This window comes from Halictus rubicundus, chromosome 18 (genome assembly GCF_050948215.1).
Source record: "Halictus rubicundus isolate RS-2024b chromosome 18, iyHalRubi1_principal, whole genome shotgun sequence".
Taxonomy (NCBI): Eukaryota; Metazoa; Arthropoda; class Insecta; order Hymenoptera; family Halictidae; genus Halictus; species Halictus rubicundus.
The window spans coordinates 7,242,316-7,255,302 of NC_135166.1; the positions used below are offsets into that span (position 1 = coordinate 7,242,316).

At 49.2% G+C, this 12,987-nt stretch overlaps 1 protein-coding gene across 6 annotated transcripts in view; it reads left to right on the plus strand.

The window, feature by feature from the left end:
• Hth (Meis homeobox homothorax) overlaps positions 1–12,987 on the plus strand; it is a 617,913-nt gene that overhangs the window by 332,238 nt on the left and 272,688 nt on the right. For all 6 annotated transcript variants that reach the window (XM_076803532.1, XM_076803533.1, XM_076803536.1 and 3 more), the window contains one exon: positions 1,788–1,895. In XM_076803532.1, coding sequence (XP_076659647.1) covers positions 1,788–1,895 — 108 coding nt within the window. The remainder of the gene's footprint in view (positions 1–1,787; positions 1,896–12,987) is intronic.

The following is a 12,987-nucleotide window of genomic DNA, read 5'->3' on the forward strand; positions in this document are numbered from 1 at the left end:
AGCACGCTCCGAATCCGTATATGTATATCCGCCGATAAGTTTTTGTACGGTAGGCGGGTGCAACGCGGTTGAGCGAGTGCCAGCTCTTAACGCAACAAGCTCCTCGCACGTTTATCTAATTATTATAATTGCACGATTATTCTTGGTCGAACGAGCGGAGTTCGCGGCGCGGCGCTGCGCGCAGGGGTGAGATCGCATGCTGGCCGTCGTCCGGCCCGGCGAAAAAGAACGAAAGAACTAACGGGATATATATGGAGCAGCACGCGATAGGATCTCCCGGTCGAAGTCGTGATGCAAACGATCACGAATTCTTTGCTCCCTTTGTATCGGCCGTTTTCTGCATTCTTTCGGGCGCGTACGTGCCCCCTCGGCGCCGCCCGCCGCCCGCCGCCCGCCGCGCCGTTCACGTAATAGCTGTTTCGCGGCGGAATTTTTCCGCGGGACCGTTCATTTTTCCAACCGAGCTACTACGGGCCAGTGTTATTGGCCGGCTCGCGGACTCTCTTTTATCCCGCGAATTTATGCTTTCTCGACAGAGACTCCGCGAGCCGAACGATTCGATTCGATCGTTCGAACCACCCGTTTACGCCAGGGTGAGCGCGCCGGTCGACGGAAATTAGAAACTCCAGGAAAAGGAAGCGCATCGTCGGGGTTCATTCAACCTTAATTCATCACTTGAAACGTCTGCTGTGGCAGATTATCTTCATCTTTAGCAGCTCTGTGAAGTTTTCGAAAATAAAACCAAAGATGGAGTCTCGGAAACATTTGACACTAGAATTACCGAGTACTGGACGCCATGTACTGCTTTATAATATCAACAAAAATGAGTTCGTTCAAATATCCTACGATTTTTATTGTAATATGTGCTCGAATAAGAAAGATTATTCAACAATTTCTCGTAAACAAATTTGTATAATTTCAATAATTGTCGAAGGATAAATCAGGAACCGGTCGTATTGAACCATCCGGTAGTTCTAGTGTTATTTTCATTTCTCATCTTTTTGTGACCGTGACATTGAATGTCCTTGACGACCATGCTCATTAAAATCAAGTTGAGAAGGGTAACACCTTACAATCAGGATTGACGACTACAGTTAATATTATGAAGATCATGTTGATAGTAATGGTTCAGGGAAATAGATCAAAATAAATATTTTATAAACGTCCAATTCTGGAAAGTTCACAGGTGGGCAGCGTTTTCTTAAAATGGGCTGCCGCTATTTCGAATTTGATTTCGGACGAGTTATAGCGAATGGTTATTATTGTGTACAACTTCATGAAAGCATCAACGTATTTTACACATGCGAACCATGTCTTGGAGCACAATGCTCAGAAAGAGCAAGGTAGATTTGCCTTCCACCTGTCCCACTGACAGCGCTCGCTCTCAGATTTTTGTAACAAGGAAAATATGTCGCTCTATAAGGTAGAAAATGTTTATTACTAGTGATGGGAGTAATCTAGTTCTTTCTCACGATTCTCAAGTAATTCGGTAATCCAATACTTGTACGCAAGAATCGGAGCGTATTGAAAAATAAAATACTTGGTATCGGCAGCTGATAGTGGTACTACCGAATGATATTGCTATCGCAATAGACCATGCCTGACATACACGCTCGCCAGATCGTAAGCGAAACCAGAGTTAGTGATACGTTCACGATACGAATTCGTGTTGACCCGCTCGCTGCGTGTCGCGCACGATGTAAATACGTAGAGGCTTGCGCTGTGTGTTGGATTAAAAAGAGAACCAGGTAATTAACGGTGAACCGAATTTGTTTCTTTTGCTTCAGGTAAATGGTGTCCGCGTAGGGAATGGAGTTCGCCGCCGGACGCGCAGCGAGCGGCGAGCGAGGCGCGTCGTGGCGTTCTTTACTCTTCCGTCTTCCTCGGTAGTCCCGGTAAGTCTTTACGAAACTTCTCTCTCTTTCTCTCTCTCTCTCTCTCTCTCTCTCTCTCTCTCTCTCTCTTTGCCCGCCTCAGCTACGAAACTTTCATCGCCCTTCCAAATTGAATATCTTCGGGAAATATGGCCGCGAGCTCTTCCGCCGCGCATTCCACGGGCCCGAGGGCTCGGCAACAGCACGCGGGGCCAAACTCCCGTGGAAATTTCTCCCGTCCGTACGTTATCCTTAATTAAACGGGACGCTCCGCCTGTTTAACCGTGTCCCAACCCGGAGTTCTTGCATTAATCGCGACTGAAGATTCTCCAGCGCGTCTTTCGCGCCCCTTCGATCGCCGTGGATTAACCGTTAAGTGCCTCCGCGAGCCTCGCGTGTCGAAAACGCGTTTCTAGCCCTTTCATTCTAGTTTACAAGATAAAAAGGGATCTCTGCTTTATATGCTTGTAAAATTTGAAGCGGATTGACCAATTCGTTCGATATCGTGGCAGCCGTGAAAAGCGGTATGCTCTGGGAATCATACAGTAATTAAAATAATAAGAAAGATAGATACAGCCAAACAAGTGTACCCTAAACATTTCTGATATCATAAACTCTCGAAAATCGACAGCTCTCGATCGGAGTGTCCCTTTAAGCGTTAGTTCGCTGGACAGGTTACTCTATATCGAGAGAATGACTTCACCGGCATTTCGGGACACGATCAACTGGATAGTCAGCGAGGAAGCTGGAATAGGATCAGGGGGAGTGCAGAATAGGGGAAAAAGAGGAAAGAAGACTGCACGCACTCTTGGCTCCGCTCTGTGGGACGTGTGCGCGTTGGTACGAGAGAGGCGCGATGTACTCGGCCCCCGGTGGGAGGAGCGCGATCGTTCGCGGCATAAACAAGTTTTAATCGTGCCTCGGGCATTCGTCGCGTTGAATAAATATTGATATCGGGTGACGCGACGGCCAATCAGAATCGGGGCTTATAAAACAAGCCGCTTACACCTCCGCCTGTCTATCGCGGCGCACACACGCGCCCCACCTATCCCCGCTTGTTATTCCGCGATGGTTCGCGCTCGGTTCGCCGTCGGAGGAAAGAAAAAAGGAACGAGGAAATGAGAGAGCCCCGTCACCTGGAAAACTCGGGGAAAACTCGTCTTGAAACGAGCCGACCGCGGTGATCCGCGATTTTTCTGTTCTCGGTCATGCCCGCTCGTCATGGTCAGCGGACAGCAAGGTCGACCGCCGATAAGCATCGCGCGCGGTGTCCGCCACGGTGGAAACGATCCGATCCGCGGGCCCTGTCTATCCTCGATTTCTCCCTTAATTAAATTACGCGGCCGCCAAGGAGCTCGCCGATAAGAGGACGTAAATCACTTTCAGTCGATAACTAATCGAACGATTCCGAGACGCGTCTTGCCTGCCTTGCCTGCCTGCCTGCTTGCCCGCCTGGCGGGGTCTCACTCTCTCTCTCTCTCTCTCTCTCCCTCCCTCCCGTCCTCGAAGACGGGGGTATCGCGCATGCGCCTCCTTCCTTGTCCCTCTTTGCCTCCCTCTGTTCGTTCCTCTTTGCACTCTCTGCGCCCTCTTCCTCATCGCTCGAAGGAACGGAGGGAATATGAGCGAATGCCAGAGGTAGAGAGAACCTCTCGGTCTCCGGTGTCGGAGCGAGGAGAAAACTGAGCGTCGCCGGAGGGACGGGGGGAGGGACCGAGAGAACCGAGAGGGAGTGAGAGTGAGAGAGAGGTCCGCGAGGAGGGAATCGGCGGAACGCTCCGGAGGAAAAGGGACGCGCGTGCTGCTGGGAGAACGAGAGAGACCGGCCGAGGGCGAACCGCGACTCGAGGAGAGAGAGAGGAGAGCCGTCTCCATGGCAACGAGGCGAGGCGGGAATGCGACGGTAACCATGGCAGCCGCGGGTTACTCTCTCTCGGACCGACCTGCCTGTCTGTCCCTCTTTCTGCTCCCTCGTCCTCTTCGTTCGCCTCTCTCGCCTCTGGACCTCTTCCTTCCGCCCACGGACCGAGCCACGAGCACGGATCCGCAAAGAGAAGGTGGAGCGGTCTCGGAGCTGCGCTCTGGAGAAACGTTCCACTTCCTTTTCGCTTTTTCATCTCTCTCTTTCTCTCTCTCCCTCTCTCTCTCTCTCCCTCGCCATCTCTCTTTCCCTCTTTCTCCGCCCTGCGGCTTCTCTTTTAATAATAGTAATGCGTTTTTGGCGAACTGCTTCAAACAAGACACCGGCAAACGTACAGGGTGTCTCGGGATTATCCTGCCGAACGGTGTCGCGTTCTACGAAAACGATCGAACTCGAGAGAAAATGTTACACTGTCTGCGGCCGAAAATATGCCGCGAAAATAAACGGAAAGCGTAGAATAGAATTTTTTCGGTCGAGGCTTATTTTCGGAGAGGCACAGCTTGAAGATTCGTCGGACACGCGTGCTATCGGGTAGAGACGGCCGACGCGTCTGTGCATGATTTACCCTTTCCACTTCTCGCGTAACTTGCCTTTCCCGCAAACTATGCCACGGAAGAACAATTTTACCCATTTATTTTAGTGCGAGCAATTATCTTGTAAACGGTTCGTTACTAGACTGCGGATTTTTATGAGAATTGTCTGCATCGATTGCAAGACGCAGAGACTACGTTCGCATTTCTTACTGTTCTCGTGAAAATAATGCAACTGCAGTTTTAAATTCTTCAAACGTGTTTTCTATTTTATTGGTCTACCCGTTTTTATTCCAAGCGCATAAAACCTGCAGTGTGTTCATTACGAAGATGCGAGAGGCTAAACAACCGACCTGTTTTTCTAGCAATATAACATAGAAAATTTTGCTCGCAGTAAATTTACACTTACAGTTGTTAGTGAAAGTAATAAATGAGCGTATCGAGAATTCTGTGCAAATTGAATGTGTATTAGAAACGGACGAGTTTCTTCGTTAAACGCGAAGTAACGAGCATCGAGTATTTCGCAACTCTTTTCTTGCCTCTTCTTTTTAGCTGGCGCAGCTCTTTTCGCAATAATGATACGGTTTAGCTTATTGCAGCTCCGTAAATGGAACTGGACTGTAAGTGGAAACTTTCTTTTCTCTTCTTCTTTAATTTTCTAAAAAAGCTGGACCGATAAGCGCGCAACGCTTCTCTCGAAGAGACTCGGTACCGAGTGCAATTATTTTCGAAGAATCTCTCGCGTCTCTGTTCGTTCGTGATTCAAAACTTCCCCGGTCCGATGTTTATCCAGCTGAGGATCGATCTCTCGCTTCGCGTATTTCCTTTTCCGGTCCCCGGGGCAGTTCCTACAGTTTCCATTTGTTAAAGTGTCACGCCGGTTCCGCGGCGGTGCGTTAATGTTGTTTTTAAAAAGGTCCCGGGGCCGTATTAATTAATCGGGAATACGGAAACGGGGGATAAATTTTATCTCGGCCGCGCAGCCCGACTGTTAATAATGAATCGTTAATGCTAATTTTTGATTTATGCGTTCATAATCTTTCCCCTCGTCGCGTCTCGCCGCGGCCGCCCACGCACGGGACCCGCGGACGTTTTTGAATGTGGACCGATATCGGTGACTGAATTAAACGATCGGCCGGATGCGCGGGATAAATTTCGTTGCAGGACGTGCCGGTTATTAATAATCACTATTTCCTAGCAGTTCGTTAATAGAGACGACGGTCAACCATTCCGTTCCGCAGATTTACGCACTCGTACTGTCGGGACGCGGCGGTTTAGCCTGCTCGCAAGGTTTAGAAAATTATTTCCCACCGCTTCGTTCAAAAACACCATGTATCTATAATTGTCAGGAGCTTTACGATGTTGTGAAATTTTATCAAAGTCGGCGTCTTACAATAAGACATTTTGTTTTCCATCTTCTTTCTTACGCTGGTGTGTAAATGCAGTACATATTCACCTTCGTTTGTCACTCTTTTTCTTATCTTTAGTCCTTGAGGACGAATGTCGACATATTAACGTCGTCTAGATATTTAATTCTCGAAGTTGCAAACATATTACTTAATTATGCACATAACAAGAAATCGGCGCGTTTTTCATGGTTTCAGACTTGTGACGAAGATTTTTCGAACAGAACCTAGTTTCCTTTGAAATCAAATTCTGTTTCGCTGTTGTCGCTACATAGCCATTGCAATAAATATTAACTTATTTCTTCCTCTGACAAAATCGTGAACGACAAAGGAGGCCTAATCACCGTAACCGTAAAATAAATCGTAGTGGTTAACCGGCTGGAGAAATTGCGCGATACCATTCTTCGGTAAAGTTTTCAACTCGTCCTTTCTTTTGTGGAGTGCCTCGAGTTTGAAAGGAGCTCGTTGAAACATACGAGAACCTAATGGTAGTGTTCTCGGTACGATGGTTGCAGGCCCGCTTTGAATTTTCACGGTCCGAGCGACGGAGAAGCGTCGAAAAACCCGTGACGGCGACGCGAGCGTTTAGCGAGCACGTAGTGTAAAAGCTATCGACATTCTTCGACGCGGAAACCCGCCGCGCGGGAAGACCAGATCCTAGATGGAACAGCGGGGCTGATTATGTATGAGCGCCGAGGAATCCCGGGATTCCAAGCGACGTTCAACTCCCGATACGTCGGCTGTCGCGTCGCGGGGAATCGAGTTTCCGCGCAGCCGACGACGACATTAACGCGTCTACATTTTCCTCGGCCATATATTCTCGTTGGGTCATCCATTACGAGCACTCCGTTTCGGGCACACCTCCGCGCTGTTATTTTCAGTTTCGCGGAGCCGGCCCCGGAGGCTGAAAGGAAATCTTTGCCGTACGGAACAATCCGATAGATCCCGCGGATCCTGCGCTCTCTCTCTCTCTCTCTCTCTCTCTCTCTCTCTCTCTTTCTTTCTTTCTCTCGCGTTCGAGAGATGAGTCCCGTTGAAAAATCGTTGAAACTCCGAGACTTGTTTTGCGACCTCGTTCCAATTCCTCTTCCCCAGCGCCCACACCGGTCGGAAATTTTTCCCCGGATCAGATTCTTGACGTCAATCTCGATCGTTCCGTTTATCCGGACGACGGCGGACGTGCCTCGATCTCCGGCGAGAAAATAGACGGGCCGCGGCAGAGGGAGAAATGGAAAATTCTCTCTGCTGTTCTTTTTTTTTTTTCGTTTTCTTTTTCCATTCTCCTCCGTTCCGCCGTGTTGTTCGGGGCTATCCTCGAAATTGGGTCAACCGTCGTCGCGCGAGGCTTAAGTATCGCTTAAATTTTTCCTCGGCTCCGAAATAAATTCGATGACTGCGCGCGACCGCGTCCCTCGACCCCTTTCGCGGTGGAATTTCAGTGTCAACGGACCGGGGTGCGAGAAAATAAATTACCGCGCGGTCACGGGACAAATTCGTTGAAATTTCGTCGAAAAGCTACTTGACCGCTCACTCGCGGCAGATCTCGTTATGGTTCCGGTCGAGCGAGGAGCGGGAGGTGGAGGCCCGGAGGGTTGGCCGGTCGGTCGAGAGGAATAAGGGACACGAGGGAGGCACGAGAAGGGGGTGAGAGCCGGCGAAATTCTCTCGGTTTGGTTTTTCGTGGGTCGCATATCACCCCCAACCCTTCGCCGACCGGTGGAACCACTGCTCTAGGCTAACCCTCTCCTCCTTCGCCACCCTTTCACCCCCCCCCGTACCCCCTTCCCCCACACGCTCTGCAATGGCACACGGCATGGCTCCCTTTTCCGGCGAGTGTAGCGTAATGTAAGGGTTGCGCCCGCGTCGGCGGTGTTTTGGGGTGAGAGAGTTTAAAACCCCTCGGGGCTTGAGGTCCAGGGCCGGTTAGATTTATCGGATGTTTTGGTTGGCGGCCATTGTTAACCGCCCTCTCTCTACCCTCTTTCCCTCTTTCAGTGTTCTCCACGGCCAGTGGCGTAGTCGTTTCCGTCCAATAGGAGAGCGCTTTTTACTCTTTTTTTTGAACACCCTCTCCGACTCCCTCTCTCTATCTCACTCTTCGTCCTCTCTCTCTCTCTCTCTTCCTCTCTTTTTCTCTCTTTATGTTCCTCTCTTGCGAACCGGCCCCGGATATCGGGATCGGAATTCTACGAAGCAATAACGCTAAGAACGCGCCGCGCTGTTTCGCGCTGTCCTTCCGTCAGAAATTTATTATCATCGGGGTTTCTGGCTTTGTTCGCTGATCTTCGGGGCTGCTTTCAAACGGGATATACCGGAACAACGCCCGGCGGGATGAAGTTTTTCTATCCGAACGGAATCGAATCGAACGATCCCGAAGATTTTTCGACGCCGCGTTATTGCGGCGACTCATTGTTTCGCGTGCAAACTCTCTCACCCTTTCTCTCTCTCTCTCTCTCTCTCTCTCTCTCTCTCTTTCTCTTGTCTCGATTCCAGGAGAATCTCCTCGCAGCCCGGCTCTCTCGCCCGCAACCCCTCCGCTATTGTGCACGGTGGTTTGAACGATGTTCAAGCTCACGGGCCACGACCCTTCGGTTCAACCCTCCCGACCACAGTTCTCTCCACCCGTTCTAACCGGTACATCGCGATTCGTCGAGGAAACCCCGTGAAACCCTGTCTCGTTCCGCGATCGATCCTGGTAATTGGCTGCCCTTAAAAGGGGACTTCCACCGTTTTAATTGCGCCCAAACGCATAAACAAACATTGGAAATTATTCTTCGCTTTGGAAAAACGACCCCTTCTGCCCGTGGTCGCGGTCCTGAAATCCTTACTTCAGCGTCAACGAAATACGTGTCGTAGCCCCTAATCGTTGGCTCACAATACGCCCCAGAAATATCTTCACAATTCGATTCCTCATAAGCGTACCTTTATTACCGTCTGTTTAACAAAAATTGATTGGAATGACCACACCCAATCAGTTAAGAGACAAAAGTGAAACTAGCTAGCCAGAGTCAAACTTATATGTAGACTACGGAGTTTATGCACTTATGGGAAAAGTGAGCAAGTGTCATTTGAAAATTTTGGAGCGTTGGCGTGCTATTTCCAACTTACTACGATCATTGAGGAAAGAAAGAACTTTTAACTTGACTCCCATTTTCGCAATTGATGCGGAAAATTTTTATTTTGCACAAAGGTCCACAGTCTACTGTGGTCTACCAAAGATTATTTGATCTTTTCGTTCTCGTTAAATTCTTTCTGATTTGTCACGAATGGATAAATTAATAAATGCTGTACGTCAATTGCAATAGAATGGAGTAAAATGGAATCTCTTGTAACTCTTCTAACGTTTCACCGTTCTGTTTCTTTCTTTCCACACATTTTTGGCATAAAACTCCCACCGATTAACGTATCGGATCGGCTGCGATCTACGCGGGGTTGATCGCGGGGTTTCTTGATCGAAAAGAATCTTCGAGGTTCCGGAAGGAAATTCTTGAAACATTGGCCCTGGTAATCGAAAGCCGGGTCCACGGGAAGAAGAAGAAGAAACGAAGGAAGCAGAGTCTCTCCGGTGCGGCCGCACAGGGCCACCTCGTGTTCTTCGATTAGCAGGAGACCGACCCGACCGTGACCTCTCTCCTCTCCTCTCCTCGACCGCGGCGCACCATGCCATAGGTGGAGAAGATTCTCTCCCTCTTTCGTTCCCTCTCATTCCCTTTTCGTTTCTCTCGTGCTCCATCTCGCGGCACTGATTGGACGATCCATCACCGTGGCTCGTCTCTCTCTCCTTATCTCTCTGTCTCCCCCACCGTTCTCTCTCTTTCGCCTCCGTCCACTCTCCCCCTGGCTCTCTTTCTCGCTTCCTCCTGCCTCGCGTTCCTCTCGTTTCCTCTTGAACCGCTTTCGCGGAGGAACTGGACGAACCGTTCGTTCGTATTCATTCGTTTCACGTTTCCGATTATTTCGATGGGCTAAATTACAGTCGGAATTATGTTATTTTTGAGATGGAAACGCGAAATGCTGCACTGTATAATGCATACGTTCGCAACGTACGCTGCACCGCGGCTGGAAAGTTGCCATTGCAGTTCTCCGTGCGAAAACCGGGCAAGCCCATTTTCTAGCGGAATTGTATGCAGTTTTCTATATTTTCATGCATTGCAATCTGCAATTCTTATTAAATCGGTGGAAGATATTCTTGAATTTTTTCTGCACACGTTCAGAGTTAAGTTTCAATTCGTCAAACTCAATTTTATCCTGTTATGCAATGTTCGCCTTTTTGTAATCTTTCTATGAATTGATTTGCTCGTAATGTTTGTACCTCAGGAGAAAAGAATCGTCCCACTTGTTTAACACTAGATTTACCGAGCACTCAAACTGACAATTTCACATTACTCTATAAAAATGACAAGAATGTGTCTATGCAAATTTTTAGCCAATTCTTTAATAATATATACCCAAAGAAATAAATTTGAAGATTTGTTGGTTCGTGGCCAAAGTTGCCATTGCAGTTGAATAAATTTAAAAAGAATCCTGAGTTGTGTAGACCCAAGAAAATTATGCACGAATCCAGTGCCATAAAGTGCAACAATCTTAAGACTCCCCGTAGCGAGTCTTGTCATGTGGGAAGGGTTAGAATTTCGTTTTACCATCGAGCGAATAGAAATGCTTCTCGTGGAAGACTTCGGTCGTTCTACTGAAAAGATCCCCGGGGTCTTGGAAAGGCAATTATTCGACACATAGTCGAGCGTCGCGTTCGCGACGCGTGCACTCACGCAGCTCACGCAGCTCTTTCTCGCGCTCGTTGCAACGCGTGCACGCGGTCACTCAGCAACAGCGAAGCAACAGCAACAGCAACAGGAACTCCGGCGAGTCGCATACCGACGACCATCGCCCAGAGGGGCGGCCATTCTCGCGAGAGGGTGGGAGAGTAATTGGTTCCCATGGAGGCAGAAAACGCCTTGCTCGAAAAAACTCTCGACGAAAGTGCACGACCTCGGCCGTGATGCAGTGTCGAAGGGAGGTGGAGACGCGGGGCATGGACGAGAGCAGCAAGAACGAACGAAGAAAATTTGCATCGATCATGAACAAAGTACAGAGAGAAAGTGCGCAAGCCTGTATCGCTAACAAACCGCAATCTCCTAACTCCTACGATCTTTGTTTGAACAAAAATTGAACGAGTTTTGCTGCGTCGTTTAATTCGTTCTTTCATTTCCTAATAGAACTCGAACTTTCTTCATGAATAATTGGCGAACCCAAGACACGAAGGACTTTCAAAACCTAAATGTCACACTTTCTGGTTTTCACGAGCTAAGGAGAAAGAAGTTTCAGTTGAGTCGATCAGATTCCAGTGGAGAATTTAAAGCCGAAGAAATACAAGAAATAACTGATATGAAGAGCGAATATCATTGGAGGAACATTTTGTGCCCATAGTTGGTCCAGAATCGAAGTACAGTGATTTCTCTATGTATGTCGCCAAGGCCTGGACGATAAATGTCGCGGAATTATCCCCACTACCGCGGAGTATACCGCGTGAAGGGCCACGAAGCTCGAGAGGCCTCGAACGCCGAGGAGTGTAAACATAACATGGCTCGGACATGTCTCCTGGACGATATACGACACTGGCAAGGCCCGTGTCGTTGACATATATCGAGAATTCACTGTATTGTAATAAACGGTAGAGTTCTTCGAATAATTTCACGTAGCACGGTGTCCAGTATAGAAATTCGGCGATCCCTCGATCGGATCTGAGAATTTTCACGTTCGACGATCGTCGGGAAGAGAAAAAGGCGAGAGGTTTAAGGGATAAAACGCGCGGTGGCGAGCGGATAGGGAAGCGGAATGGCGTAGCGGTACACACGGAGGACGCCGGGAACAATCGAAGTGTCACGTGACGATACGGCGAGTTAAAAGGGGGGAAAAAGAACGGGGCGGGAAAGGAAGCAAGGAGACGAAGAAGGAAGGCGACAGGCCGATAAACGTGATACACGTCGCGGGATATACACAGGCGTGCCGCCATCGCCATCGCCGCCGCCGCCGCACTCCACGGTCCGTATTCATTAGTTCCTTACTCAAAGGCACGGAAATAGTTCCGGAGTTGCGGGAGGCACAAAGCACAAAGCTCTGTCGCGGAACAATGAGAGATAGCGGGGGGAGCGAGAGAGGAGCGAGAGGTGGAGTCATACATAACAGTGATAGCCGGTGGAGGAAGAGAGAGAGGTAGACTGCAGATTTCATGAAGTCGAAGATAGGCACAATGGTTTAGCTCGTGAGAGTGCTCGATCTCACTTTCTCTCTCTCTCTCCTTCTCTCTCTCTCTCTGTCTCGTTCGTTCTATTGCTCTCTCGCTCGCTCTACGCTATTTCCCTCTGCCCTCTGGTTCTACTCTCTGTCCTTCCTTTCGGTATCTACCCTGCTTCTTCCGTTCCTCTCTGCAATATTCATATGTGTTGAATATATTAATGCGCCGAGAGATATGTAAAGCGTGTGTGACTCCGCTCTCTCGCTCCGGCGGCTGGCCCCGCTGCAATATTACTGAAATGTGTCTCGGAGCGTGCCCATGTGCGGCTCCGATATTAAACAGCAGCCGTCGTTGCATCTGCGCCGCCCCGTCTCTCCTCCGCGCGTGTATTTCCCACCTAGCCTGCTGCAACACCGGAGACCCGCGGCCTCCACGAACCCGAATTTCAGCTCCTCCTTCATCGACTGCCTCCTGTCCCGTCTTCTCTTCTCATTTCGCCGGGCACCGAGCGAGCAACGCCACGCCACGTCGCCTATTGCCTACCGCCGCGCCCTGCCCGACGATATTTTCCGAAATATGAAAATCCTCGCGACGGTAGTTCGTCATCGGGATTGTAACACGGTTCCGCGCCAGGTGCGCCGAATCGGTCGGTTACACCGTGTTCCCGCGCGACGCACGCCCACCGACTTCCATTTTTCTTCGAAACCGTAATCTTCCTTATGGGTAAAATAATCATGATTCAACCGCGCGCTTTATACGTCTTCACGAGTTTTCGTCGTTCCAGAATCCGATGATGAAATGCTATTAGGTCGTACCGTTTGCAATGTCCGATTTTTTTACAGTTAAACAGGCGTTACATTTGTATAAATGTTGTGGCTTACTCAACGCAAGCACCATTGTAATTGATACGTTCTGTCATTGAATGGCAACTGGAATTTTTGTTGTCATTTCCATTTTGTAGCCTCGTCCGCCCTCGACGAATAGTGAGTTTATTTTCCAGCACATTTGCAAAAACTTAGTGACG